This window comes from Patagioenas fasciata, chromosome 10, assembly GCF_037038585.1.
Source record: "Patagioenas fasciata isolate bPatFas1 chromosome 10, bPatFas1.hap1, whole genome shotgun sequence".
In the NCBI taxonomy this organism is placed as follows: Eukaryota; Metazoa; Chordata; class Aves; order Columbiformes; family Columbidae; genus Patagioenas; species Patagioenas fasciata.
Window position 1 is genome coordinate 12207656 of NC_092529.1, and position 14305 is coordinate 12221960.

At 37.2% G+C, this 14305-nt stretch overlaps 1 protein-coding gene across 7 annotated transcripts in view; it reads left to right on the forward strand.

Annotated features, from left to right (window-relative positions):
• CACNA2D3 (calcium voltage-gated channel auxiliary subunit alpha2delta 3) overlaps positions 1 to 14305 on the forward strand; it is a 481484-nt gene that overhangs the window by 47712 nt on the left and 419467 nt on the right. For 2 of the 7 annotated variants that reach the window (XR_010652035.2, XM_071813169.1), the window contains exons 1-2: positions 5936 to 7110; positions 7735 to 7816. Coding sequence is in view for 5 of the 7 variants with exons in the window: in XM_071813169.1 (XP_071669270.1) it covers positions 6992 to 7110; positions 7735 to 7816 (201 nt within the window). In the remaining 2 variants the exon portion in view is untranslated. Of the gene's footprint in view, positions 1 to 5934; positions 7111 to 7734; positions 7817 to 14305 lie in introns of those variants that run through there. The other 5 variants (XM_065845555.2, XM_065845556.2, XM_071813170.1 and 2 more) reach the window with 4 other exon arrangements.

Here is a 14305-nt window from a genome sequence, read left to right on the forward strand (position 1 = left end):
TGACACTATGATGGATTAACAGCTGGTAAAATGTAAATGCATGCTCTGGCAAATATTTTACTTAACACTTATTAGTATATTTATGGGTATCAATTTTGCTTTTACTTTACATCTTTTAAGCATAATCATGCTTAAATGTATTTAGTGCTTCCTATTATTGCTTTAGTCTTATTGAAAACTGTTTGCACTTTGATAATCTTTGGGTGGTCTTACTCTGCAATTGTGATGAGACATTTAGGACTGTCTAATACTCCCACTCTTCGGGACTTCTTATGTTGATGTACCTATATATTTTTTTCTGTAACAAGTTACTGGAATTCATTACTGTAATGTGCATGTTTTTTAATATATACTATTTCCAATAGCCTTTTAAGATAACTTTGATTTGCAGGATCAGTCAATGTTCATGATAAATAAACAAGACTCACCAAAGTGATAGAGCCAGAAACGGATTATATGTTAACAACTGCTGCCATAGAGTTACACAAAGCTCATTTTCTGTGATATTGTATAAGCAGCACTATGTTGACTAAACTAGCAGTTTCTCAATCCAGTATTCAAGCCTTGTGATGCAGGAATTATTTGGAGAATGACACAGTTACAGGCCTCTGAAGTACTTGGTGGCTTCACACAATTACTTGACATAGCACTGTTTCTTGGATCAGAAGGTATGTTATATTTTCAACTTTGCAATAAGGACAGTATTTTGAAAATAATTAAATGTTAGTCTAAAGTTTTGCAGGTTGCTTTCAGCTGGGAGGTTGGATACTTAACCTCACTGACGATGAGTCAATAGATGACACTTCATCTATCGATGCAAGAGGAGCTCTTTTTTGAAGGAGTCTGCTCAATCCCAGTTCTACTCTTTCTCCCGCCTTGCATACATCATTTCTGGTACTCAGTGTTTATGTGTCATTAATCCTGCTGAAAGCTGCAGTAAAAGCAATGCTTTTCCTAACCTTTGAAATTTGTATTCTGGGCTCCAACAAGGGTGTGTTAAAGAGCCTCAGAGGTTTGGGTGTATGTTCCCAGTTCCTAGTGTATATATAGATATACACTAGAATGAAACCCCCAGTTATACAGAGCAATAGATTAACACTTAAACATGTTGTTATGTTTAGTCTTCGTTTATATCATCAGAGAAAGAGTCTTACGTTTGTTTGTTTCTGTAGTATTCTGTCCATTATGTTAAAGCTCTCAATTACAGTTTCTCATTTTTTAGGTCCTGTCTTTGGTTTTCAAGTATTTTGAATGCATTGAAAGTGTTAACATTTACAACCCAGTACTAGCCTTGGGAGTAAAAAAGTAATTTATTTGCTTAGAGAAGAGTTCATTTCCTAGCATGACACTTGAAAGAAACCAAATGCGGACTTTGTCTTAATAGTTGAAAATTCAAAATAAATGAAGCTTATGTAAAATGGCACTAACAGACTAGAGCTACAGTGGACTGCTGAAATTGGATTTGGTTAGCTATAAACATCATTAGCTTAAAGCACTCTCGCTTACCATGCAGTGTGAGCTCTCATAGGCTGGGATGTGATAATGCTTTGCTCTTTTACATTTTAACTCCTTGTGGAGATGCTAAAGCCAGCTGAACATAGGCTTTGTAAAAGCTAAATTAACCATTCATTCCTTGGGGGTTTATGGCAAACTGTAAGGTTTATTTGGTGCCAAAGTGTGCTAAAGATAACACAGCAGTAACCTAAAATTCTGTACTCACAACATATTGATTGTGGAGTTATAGTAATTTTTTTTTTTTTTTTTTTTTTTTTTACATCTTTAGAGATTTTATTTGTTCTCATGTAACTGATTTTGAGTATCTGCAACCGTAGGTTACATATACCTTTAATATTCTCATCAACTGAAATATTAGTGTTTGATTTGACCTGAACAGTATCCACAAACAAGATGATAATATTACAAAGTTGCATACAAGATACTGACATGCTTAAAAATTTTTGCAATATTTTTATTTCTACAAGTCACTAGCTCACACCCATTGTGTGAAATTGTGTTAATTTAATCCAGTGAGTAATGTTACTTGACCTCAGTTTGTGTTTTAAGTGGGTTGGAATCGGTCACTAACTAGGCATTCCAATACCAATGAACCACTTAGATTTATACACTTGGAACCTTCATAAAATTTGAAAATTACATGTACATATGTTGAGTGTCTACAGAATAGATCTAATGTGCAGTCTCTTGCTCTTCCTCAGATGTACAGCTCACTTGAAACAAGTGACCCTGTGTTCTCACAGCACGCAAACGCTACTTGATGAATCCTTCCACCCTCGGGTTGTTTCCGAATAATAAATCCTGAACATTCAGATTTTGCCTTTCATCTGACAATCTCAAAGTGCTTTGTGAAGCTGTGATGACTTTTGTTATCCTTCTACTTCTCCTGTTTTCATTTTCCATGTGGAAATGTATGTGAAACATTATATTTGCAGAGAAGTAAGGGAAAAGTTGCATACAGTTCTTGAAAGCTGGAAAGATTTTCATACAGGACATTATATTAAATTGTTTATTGCAAGAGGTGGCTATATCCCCTAACTTCTTTCTCCCCTCCCCCACTGCTTTTATGCAAGGGATAATTTTTTAGAAAGGTATTTCAGAAAAGGGAAAAGGAGAGAAATGGACATTTTAATATCTTGAATCAAACAAACAAACAAAGCACTGTGATGAACACATCTGAGGATTATAACCTCAGTATTTAGAATTGCTGGGGAATATACTACAAAACAAGTATTAACACCACATCATGCAGCATAATTGGACTTGTCTATTTTTGCAGTATCTGAATCTTCTAATAAATGTGGAATATAGATAAACCGATGTGTTTCCGTTTTGTTTTTTTTTTTTTTAACATTAATTTCCAGTGGAAGTGGCTTGCATTTTCAGCAAGGCTTTTAGCATTTTAGCCTTCTACATTTATTCCTTTCTGTTTAGAACTCATTGTAGATAAGCATCTGAAAAAGGAAATACAATAAACATTTGTGTTAATTATATCATTTCCTCCTACTCTTCTCCCCTGCACCATATGGTCTCTTCTCTCTATGCCTTTTGATTGATTTTTATTAGGGCTTGATACATGTCTGATCAGAAGAGACCTCAAACTACACTCTGATGCAAATGTGACCCTGTTCCTGCACCCTTTTGTACGTGTAAATATATCTGGAGACAGACAGGGGAAAGAACAATGGAATTCATTTATTAAGTAAAGTTACTATATATATTTATGTATGGGACTTTGCCTTAGTCTGTGTTCTCTACTTCAGCCTTTGTGTCACATCTCATGTTACCCTTTGTCCTTGACCTGTTTGGGGCTTTGGGGGGTTTGTTTGCTTTTGTTTTCCTCCCAGTCCCTTCGTTATTTTTCCTGAATGTGGTCCATTGCAAAAGCTTTGGGGATTCATCAACTTTCTCTTACCGTGCCTCTGACTTTCTATTACAACACTTGATAATTTGTGTGTCCAGATTTTATTTCTGCTTTCGTGGGGAAAACAGCTTCTTTCATTTTCTGTGGGATACTAAAATGTGCCATCGTACTTGATAATCAAAGACACAGCAGGAGATTAGATGCCATTTTTATCCCTTAAAAATGAGGACTGGGGGCAGGGTGATCCAACTTAATACACTTGTATGATGAGTTCTGCTTCTGAGACTCGCTGGCGTGTAACGTACCTGCACTTGCTGCTAAAATGCACTTTGGGTTTAGAACGTAAATTTGCTAAGCACATAAACGTTTTCCTTCTCTGATCAGTTTTCTATGTGTACATTTTTCTAGTGGCACCAGCACTTAAAGATTCTTCCAGATTTGGCAGGTATCTATAACAGCATAAGGAAATGATAGAAATGCCACTTACTTCCAAAATATAAGTTTGTTACTATGATGCTTTGAAACTTAGCTTTATTTCTCACATCGCTCCAGGACATCACAAGGCTGTACCAAATGATGAAGAATACTGCTATATCCCCAATATAAAGGACATAAACCTTTCAGTAGAACTTACTACTTTTTTCTATTTATTTTCCTTGGTCCTTACACAAACCCACTTAATGAAAGTTGCTGCAACCTCCTCATGAGGAAAACGTGGGGGAAATGGCAACATGAGTTTTGAACCTGGTGTCTGGGCTGTAGTGATCTGTGTGGCAGGAATAGTCAGTAGTGGGTCAGGCCAGGCTGCAATAGCTTGACAGAAAGTGTTGTCACTTCTCGTGGTTTATATGTACAGTTTGTAGGTGTTAAACCACTGTTACAGTGTAGGTTTGCTTTCCATTTACTGAATTATTGAGAAGAACTAAATAACTGCATGAACTTAACTGATTTGCATTAATGAAAGATGCTGAAAGCACTCTATGGTATAATGCATACAAATGTTGGTTAACACAAAAGGAGGTTGCCATTCTTGTACTGTCAGGTATAAATTTAAGTGACTGTTTTTGAGACTAGCAAGAGTAGAAATATGTTTTCTATGTAAAACAACTGTGAGTGTCCAGTTATACGTGCCAAATGTATAAATTATTGATCTGATACGGTATTGAGTGTCTAATAAATGTAAATAAAGTCAAGGTCTGACGAGTAACTTTACCACCTTGCCAATAATTTGTGATGATTTTAATACGTTAAATTTCTCAGAACTATTGACTGCAGGCACATTTTACGTATTTTCAAAAAGTTTTCAGGATTTCCAGTAATTCTTCAAAGACTGAATCTGTTACTTGTCACCAGTGCACTGTGTTGACTTGAAGCAGATAAGGTTTTTTTCTTAATGTATAAATGAAGTTTGAGTCCCACAAAATTAGCCTTATGAATTTCCTTCCTGACATTGTTTAGCATATAAAAAAGCTAAACAGCACAAGTAGTGAGGTAGTCCACTATTCCTGTTTCATTTCTAGGTTTGAAAATATACTGTTGTTTACATAATATTATGTTCAAAGGGGTGCATAATTTATTATGTGCAGTTAGTCAGCCATGTGCATTTTTACATTTTTGCTTGTAGGTAGGTGGAACACCTGGTGACATGGCAGCATATTTAAAATACTGCTTAGAAAATCCTCAGTAACAGCACAGATAATAGGACTTTGAAAATGGTTGATTAATACACAAAGTAAGTGTCTCCTTTCAGAAAACTCATTCTTGCTTTCGTATGAAGGTAATAATATAGACAGAAATACCATCTCTTGACTGTTCCTGTTGGGGATGGCCAGTGGGTGGTGAAAGTTGCACTGTATCGTGCTGCTCTGTTCTATACGATTTCCCTAGGGTAGTCTTTCTATCCTTAAACTTATAGTTTCTTCTGAGAAAGCAGAAAGCTTCTATCGGTCGGGTGTTGATATTTAAAGCAATTTGTTCAGTGCTCTTAGAAATGTTAACATGGAAAAAAATGCAGGCACTACCTATCTAGCGTCAAGACAGAAAATGTTAAACAAGATAAGAACAGTATACAAAGGCAAAGTGAATATGTTGAGGTGTTAATTCTAACTACAGGGAGAAGAAACTAGAATTCTGGAGCAGATGCTGGAGCTATATCGTATGATGCAAGGATGACTCAGCCCGTGCTCAGATCATCTCCAGGTCTTGCCATACTTATTTACATTAAAGTTCAATTGCTATTTTAAGTCTGTGCATTTAGTGGAGAAGAAGGTGAGAAACAGACAGAGGGAGAAGAATAAAAGCAAAAGGAGAGAGGGTAGATTTAAAAATGGAACAACAAAAATACCTGGACCAATCCCTCCTGTTCCCCATGCTGCTCTCTCTGTGGAGGAGCTTGTAATCCTGTATCTGCTGTATCAAGAGGATTCTTCTATGAGCACAAATTAATAATTTATTCAGAGGCTTGAGTCCGTTAGCCCACATTGATTTACTTATGCTGCATTTCTTTTAATTCATAAGCCTTTGCTGGTCCCGATCTCTCAGATAGCGACTCGCTGCAGCGCTCGGGCGTGGGAGGAAGCAGCGAACGTGCCTTTATGCACAAGGACGTGCTATCTCTGCCTCAATTAAATGTGCCAGCCCGACCAAAACCCGGGACTCGCTCCGGGAGCCGCCGCTCAGCGATGCTGGCTCGGCGGGGCCGCTCCGCTCCTCTCCTACCCCGGCTGCTCCGCCCGGCTCGACGCGGCTCCGCGGCCGGGCTGCTGGGCGCTCCCGACGCCGAGGGCTGAGCTCCGGCCATCCGGTGCCTCTCCGGGCTGTGTGACAGATGCTTGTCATGCCGCGGTGCCCTGCCTGAATTGGCCGAGGCGCCGGTGGGTGTGCACGGCCCCCCGCCCTGCCAGCCCAGCCGAGCCCTCCCTCGCTCAGCCCCCGGCAATGTGCAGCGCTCTCTTCTCGCCTTCCTGGAAGGGCTCAACTACACTTTCAGCTCCTCCAGACTTTCTCTGCTTTTGCCATTCACAGGCACCCTCCCTCTGGTCCAGCTCCTCCTGTGCCTGCCTCTCTGCCTCTGCGCTATCCCGTTAAAAGGTTGCTGCTCCTGCTCCGCTGAACCAGTGCACTGGGTGACTTGATCTGGGATGAAGGCTGGAGGTTACCGGCGAGGGAAAGGAGAACTCTAGGCAGCTTTCCATTTGCAAAGTGAGCAGTAATTGCGAGAAGACAGCCTCCCCAGTTGGAATCAATAGTCTGCTTTCTTGCTGCTAAGGGCACTTTGGAGCAGCAGTAGGTCACTGAAGTAACTCCAGCACACTGCTGACTGCGGAGTTGTAAAGAACTACATGCAAGTGGCTGCAGTGGTGCTGGAAAACGCTTTGCTGTTACCAGGGACACAATAGTTTTCAAGTCATTAGAGCTTCGCTTCTGGTCCTCTTTTTCCATTACACAGAGAGGGTCCTTCTTTGGAGGGATGAGGATGGAGCTGTGATTTCTTCCAGTGTTGTTCTAGTGGAGAGGGTAAGGGTGGGGAGAGGCTTTAGAAGCAAAACCCCACTGCTGCCGAATTCGCTTTACTTGAATTTCCCCAAATCTTTCCAGGCACAGAGAGGCACAATGCCAGAGAATCTGAATCTTCTTCGGGCTTTTGGGGGGGTTTTCTTTGTCTTCTGGACAGCTTTTAACACAGCCTTAGTGGATGTGGTTGGATCGGAGCAGCAGATTCCCTTGTCTGTGTAAGTGCTTTCATGCTCTTGCTCTCAGGACCATGTTAAAGGATGAGAACTTGACTGCTCAAGTTCTTATCTTTCTGTATTGCAGATATTTGACTGTTCAAGGCACCTTTGCTCCTCTGTCAACTGTGTTTAAAGTGGTAGTCTATAATGTGCTCAGCGGTACTTTAATTCTATTGTAGGAGCAGGTGTTGGTGCAGTATGTGGCCACAGAGTCTTAGCTTAAGTGCTTGTATTTACTAAAGTTGATGCTGTTATATTAACTCCTTCTCATGTGAGAATTTATCATTCAGAACAGTTCTGCCATTGTATCTGTTTATTTTCCGTTCAGTGACCATGTGTGCTATATTGTGCAAACGCATGTTTCTGTGCAAGTTGACTCTTTAAATTTAAACAGTGCAGGTTGGGTAGTTTCGTATCAGAGGCCTTACCTGAGCACAGCATCTAGTTTGTGCCTATACTTGAAGAGCTTTGCTCATCTTTTGCTGTGCTTATGTTCCTTAGTGAGCTCTTTAATGCAAAATTGCTAGGATCCTTCTGAGTGCAGCTGAAGCTGTTACAGTCTGTGTTGCTTGCTATGACATGTGTATTACATTTCTTCCTGTTTCATTTTTTTTTTCTTCACAGTGTAAAGCTCTGGGCCTCGGCATTTGGTGGGGAGATCAAATCTATTGCAGCCAAGTACTCGGGTTCCCAGCTCCTGCAGAAGGTAAGAATCTCTTCAGTTGTAATAAGGAAGGTTTTAACAGAGAAAATGGAGGCAGATTTTGTTTTTAAATGAATAGCAAAGCAGTGCTGAACATGCTTTGGTCCAAGATCTATTTTTGTATTGCTTACTAGTCCCTGATGACTCTTTACATTGCACTGCACTATCTGGAGAGTCCTTGATTTTACTAATATTTTTCTTTTTGGATTATTTTTTATTATCATTACAAAGTAAACTCCAACACTTTTATTTCTTGCAGTCTAGGCTTCAGCCTAGATTGCGGATATTTAATCTGGTTGCTGCATTGTGGTGATGATGTTTCTGTATAGAAACAGCTGCTTCTCATGAAAAATGTTAACTTCATTCAAGGAGCAGAATTAGTGCATATTGTATTATTTTCACCCTGTGCTGTATGTACACAATTCACTGTATCAGGAGAAGGCGGCTGCACTGTTGTTTGTCATCTCTGCAGTTTTTACAATCCCATTATTCCCCCAATCATCTCAACCCAGTGCTGGGATGTATTACATCATTACAGATAAGAGGAATGAATGTGGTTATCTTCTTGCTCAGCTGCACAGCTGGATAATAAGCTACTGAAGTATTGCAAAAACTTGAGGAACTGGTATAAGTCTACATAATTGGGGCAGAGGGTAATGAGAAAGCAGATTTCAGTATTAGGTATATATCAGGAATTGTGTCTACTCTAATTTAAATATGCAACCTACAGTAAAGTTTGGTATTGTAGACAATTTATTTTTGCAGCAGTTGTTGAAAAAAAATATAATGAGGGACTAAACAGAATATGTTAAAGATTTTAAGACTGCGATTTTGCGGTATTTAATATGTGATCCTCAAAATGAAATATGGAAAAACATTGAGACATTCACTGACTACAGAGAAAGTCATTCAACCCATATGTTAAATTTCTGCTGGCTTATTTGGATGTGGTTTTTAGTTCTGAGTAACATTGTTTGTTGTTTTTTTTAAAAATTTTTTTTAGGGGGGCAGTCTGTTTATGAAGGAAATGATTCCTTTAGCTTGTAGCACTTATTTTGAAAGGCTTGTATATGTGTGAAATTACGTAACAGACAGTACATGTAGCAGTCCAAATAAAAGACTTGCACTATCCATGTAAAATGAAAACAACTGACTTAATGATTACTGAAGTCATATGAGTTTCTTAGCAGTGTTTGTCTTTTCAGTGTTGTATGCCCAGGGCTGCAAAACATGGACTTCACTAACCTAAAATATGGAGCTGTTAAGAAGAAAAAATATTTCAAGTTGCCTACTAGCTTTCAAGGCCATTAAATGGTTTCACTTCAATTTATTGGTCAAACTTTTATTTTAATCTGGAAATCTGGACGTTCAGTATTTATAATACTTCTAGCTCATGTTTTTTGAAGTCTGTATAGATTTATGTAATCACATTTTTGTACGAACTCCTTGAATTTATAAAGCAGATGGACCTTTCAGTTTTGATTAGTATTTAATCAAGTATTATTAGAAGGTTTTAAATTTTTATTGGGCCATAACAAACAGGTACCCATATTTAACTTTGGAACTGTTCCATGCACAGCCATTTTTGCACTAAAATGGCTTTAAAAATTAAATCTACCAGACACAGACAGTCTAACTTTTACTAGAAAAATATGGAATATTCTCTGTGTTGCAATGATACTAAAATCCACAAAGAATCAGTATGAAATCCTTAATAATTCCTCTCCTCCTCACAGTAGATACTGCTGTCATCCCTTCTGTAATGGATCTTTTCCCTCTGAAGTAGAAAGATTTCTTCCTATTGGTTGTTATAATTGTAGATAATTGGAAGCTATTCATTTTACCTTTTCATCAGCATCCTTTTTATTTCAGTAACAAACCTGTGCTCCTGTTTTTGAAGGTAGGCAGTGCATGTTCATTTCAAGCTATTTTGGTTTTGTTTCCTTTGTTATGCGATTTCATAATAGAATGAAAGAGGAAAGACAAAACACAAATTTGTCAGGTATTTAGAGCATTTCTATTTCTCTGCCACATCCCCTATTCATGTTTTCTTTTTCCCTTTTGGTTACAGCAGTTTTAGGAAATCTTTAGTGCTTTTTATTTAAAATTCCAAATGTCTCTGCCCTTTTTAAGCTTGTTATTTCTTGTTGTCGATCATGGCAAATGAGCCTGGAGGACAGATGACTTTAACGTGTATCTTTTTTATTGTTAACATCTATATTCTTCTGTAAGCTTGTGTGGGTAAAAAACTTCAAGATTTGCAAGTATTTTCAACATGCAAAGTCAGTGGCAAAAGTTGTCATAATAATAATAATAATGGAGGCAGTAAGAGCTTTCAATGCAAACGCCTTCCCCACTCCCTCCCCACTAGGCAGGCATAGAGAATCTATTTGGTATTTCCTGGGAGCTCTGGGTGACCCGAATCCATGTCCTAAAGTCAAGATTGCACCTTTAGAAGGAGTCTGACTTCTAATATTACTGGAGGAATCTGCATTTTCTGATTATGAATTAAACATCATTAAACAAATGAAGATATAAATGTGCGTATAATTATGTTTCTTGGCAGTATAGATTTCTCAATTACCAACGGCTTTGTAGTGCCATTTAGTTTAATAAAGGCTTGCTAAATGAAAAATTAATGTAAAGGTTACTTGATTCATTTTGTTAGAATATATAGTGAACACTACTTCTGAAGGAATGCATTTGAAATCAAGGCATGGCTGACACTCTCTACTGCCCAAATATTTTACACATTGTGTGATTTGACCCATACTAAAATTTCATTGAGCAAATTAAGTTATGTGAGATACTCAGTAAAGCAAAATTTTGCCAGGTTGTAACTGTGAATATTGATTTTAGTTATAGCAATTCTTAAGTCTTGCTATACTGTAAGCACCAAATGAGTAGCCATCATTGCTGTCGTCTTGAGTTTCAAAATGATGTGTGAGAATATTTTTGACACTTTTTGAAACTATTTTTTTTAAAAAACACTGCTTACCTTAACTGAAAGTTGTATTATTTTATTGCATTGTGATGATCTTATCCAAGTATGTTGTTAATGCCTCCTAAGAGTATATGGGGAAATATGATTTTTCCTGAAATTGACTTTAGATGAAATACAGACACTGTAAATAGTTCAGAAAATAATAATATTTCACTAAATAATTTTAGAAATTATGACTAGCATATAAGCAAAATTAGCACTTAAAAATATATCTTTTAAATGTTCTACTATAATACTTGCTTTCAAAGTGAAGAAAGATGGTTCAATGTTCAAAACACTACAGAAGAAAATAGGACAATATTATTTTTAAGTTACCTGGTTTGTGGAGGTTTTACAGCTGTCATATAGATTTGGCAGCGTACAAGAAGCTTCCTGCTGCTGTAGAGACGTGCACACTCTTCACCTAGTTAGCAAATACTGCTGGGGCCTAAGAATTACTTCAAATATTAATTGTCTCTTAGATGCTTGTATATTTTCCTTATATGAATCTTGACACTTCTTTAAAGTTCTGTGTTTTGGTGTCGGGTTTTTTTTTGTTTGTTTGTGCTGTATAAGATGCAAAGCAAGGGTTAGGTGCCAGGGAAGTATTTTTCACTTCAGCTGCTACAATTAGAATTTTAGAGGAACAGGCTTTGGGGAATGCTGCTGTCCACATTACAGTGTCCATGATAACAGTATGTTTTCAGTTCCATGCTGTTGCAAAATAATAGCAGTAATGAAATGGAAGCAAAAAATACAGGTGATATGCCTGCTGTTAATGTTAAAAAGAACTGTTGTTACACAGTAAGGCTTTCCTAATATGTATGGAGTGTCTGACTCTCTAAAAATACACTGGAGTCTATGCTTTCTCAGATTCTGTAGAGGCTACTTATTTTTTTTTTTTTTTTAAATACTCTGAGCTTTGATAATTCTTGATTTGATCCTGACTAGTCGATACTATTTTATTGCTAATGTAGGAGCAGCATCTAACTGCAAAGAAACTTCTATTTATCAGTTCTGCCATACAGGTTTCTTAGGGCAGACAAGCTTGTTTCAGGCTCTTGGGTTTTTCTTATGTAAGTGTCTAAGGGAGTCTCTGCTGATGCGAGAGCTCCGGCTGCCATCGGCTCGAGCAGCCTCTAGGCTGCATCTGCCTACTCCTTGCAGCTAATTCTTCATTGTGTTAGGAGTTCTCAAAGCATGTTTTTCAATCAGTATAGTATTCCTATTTTTAAAGGTTCAGAATTGTGTTTTGACTTACCTGACTAGATTTGGTGCTGTATCTTGTGAGTTTCTTACAACTACGGAAATGTCAGTGCCACACTCACATAACAGGGTGATTTTAGATCAATTAGTATTCAGCTGGTGTATCTGATTCATGCAGTACATCTGTCTTTAGTTTTAAATCATATAATAGTGACTTAAATTCTTAGAATTTTAGCCCAATCGTCTTGACATTAATTGCTTTTCTTTTTTTCAGCCGGTTTCTTCTTTGCTTGAGACATGGTGAATAACTGCTTTGAAGGAAGGGTCAGTAAGATTGAGGTGTGCAGTTTAAGGTATAGACGTGGATTAGTTTCTTAGGTATCAATTTAAACTTCTGCCTGCTGAGAAATTTTAAAACTGCAAAAATAAATACTTTTTTTTTGTCTCTATCAAAACTAGGAGAAAAACGATCAGAAAACTGTAGACTTATGACTATGATTAAAAAAAGAAAAAACTAAAACGACCACTCCCTGCAAAAATCCCAAATCAACACCAACAACATCCCACCCAACAAAAACAAGGAAAAAACCCACCCAACAAACCAAAACCCACCAACTCCCCCCAAACCCAAAAAGCACCAGCCAGGTAAATTATGTAGAGCTTACAGATCTTTGAGTTACATAAATCTCAAGGTCATTCTCCATACCGAACTAATTACAAAGCTTTTCAGTATGTTTGCTGAAGTATTTAATGTTATTATCTGCAGACATAAAGGTAAATTCTTTTGGATAGATATTGTAATTTTTCTTTGTTCAAGATAAGAATAATCAAACAGATTCATATGTTACTATTGTATTAGGTGGAAAAAACTTGCTGGGTCCAATACTAATTTTCAGGTAGCGTATTGATCTGTAAAGGAAAGTATCACAGTGCTATCCAACTTCCAGTAGCGTGCTTTCTCTTTCTCGATAATGGAGAATAATTTTTTCTCCTTTCTTGTAGTGAAGTTCTGCTTTCTCTGACGGCATTGGAAAATTTTCTTTGCCTTTGGTGAAGTTAGAACTGCATCTTGAATGATGTATGGTCCTACTCTCATCTTCTGTTTGAATGTTATGGCAGGAGTAATAATTTCTTGGTGTTGGTAATGTTTTTAAAATGTAGTCTAAATCAGCCTGAATATCAATAATGTTTTATATTTTTCTTAAACTAAAAGAAAAAAACCTGTTTTAAATCGTGGTGAATTCGTGCTCTTCAGCACTCTATATTTTGCAGTATTTTCTGTGTCTTTCTGGGTTTTGCAAGCACAGCATGATCCTCTTACTTGTGTTATGGAAACTAAATATGTTCTATTGTTAATAAAGAATAGAAATATGAGATGGCTTCAGTAAGTTTATAATTCATGCATTACACTTTCAATAATGTCTTAATATGGAAATTATTGAGTGGACAATCCAACTGGAAAACATCAGATCGTGAAAGGAAATGAATGCCAATTCCCTTACTTAATGCATTTATGGTTGTTTGTCTTCACATCCTGTATTGGAAAATGCTTACATTTCAAGGTTAAAGGAGCCAGTCTCCATGCAAATTATCTTGACAGTGAAGGTATGTAAAGCCCTGAATAGATGCCGCATTGTAGCGGTGATTCACTTTTAAGCAACTGCTAATCAATACTCTACACTTTCAAATGTCATTACTGTTCTGTAGGGTACAACTTTTTGTTGCTGATAATAAGTGGTTACACATTGTACAACACAAATTATATATTGATAGGATAGACTGTATTTTAGGTTGCTGTAGAAGCTTCAACACAAGGTCTTAATGAAATACTTTGATTAATATGTTGTTCTCATGAAGTTCCATTTTGGTTTTTTTTATGTATAATGCTTTTGTAAAATTATGGGGGTGTTTTCGTGAGCCTATTTAGTTCATTTGTTATTTAGTTCATTTGTAAAACTTAAGTGCATTTTTAGAGTAAATGACAAAATCATTGCAAGAGTTGTATTTAAAAAGCAAGACTGTGCAAAAAGTTTTTTTTTTGGTGTGTGTTTTTGTGGCTTGTTTGTTTGTTTTTTTTTTTTTTTTCTAAATATTAGTTGGAGAGAAGTTGGGAAAGGTCTTGGAAATCTTTCCAGAGGTGGTAAGTTTCAAGGACAGGTACTTACTGAAAAAGTCCTGCCTTCGTATCTCCTAGGGCTTCACAGATGGAGTTATCCATCTTATAGCCGGTAACTACTGCACTGTTTCTGAGGATGATGGTATATGACATGAGGAGATTGTGATTGGTCATGAGAGACAGACAC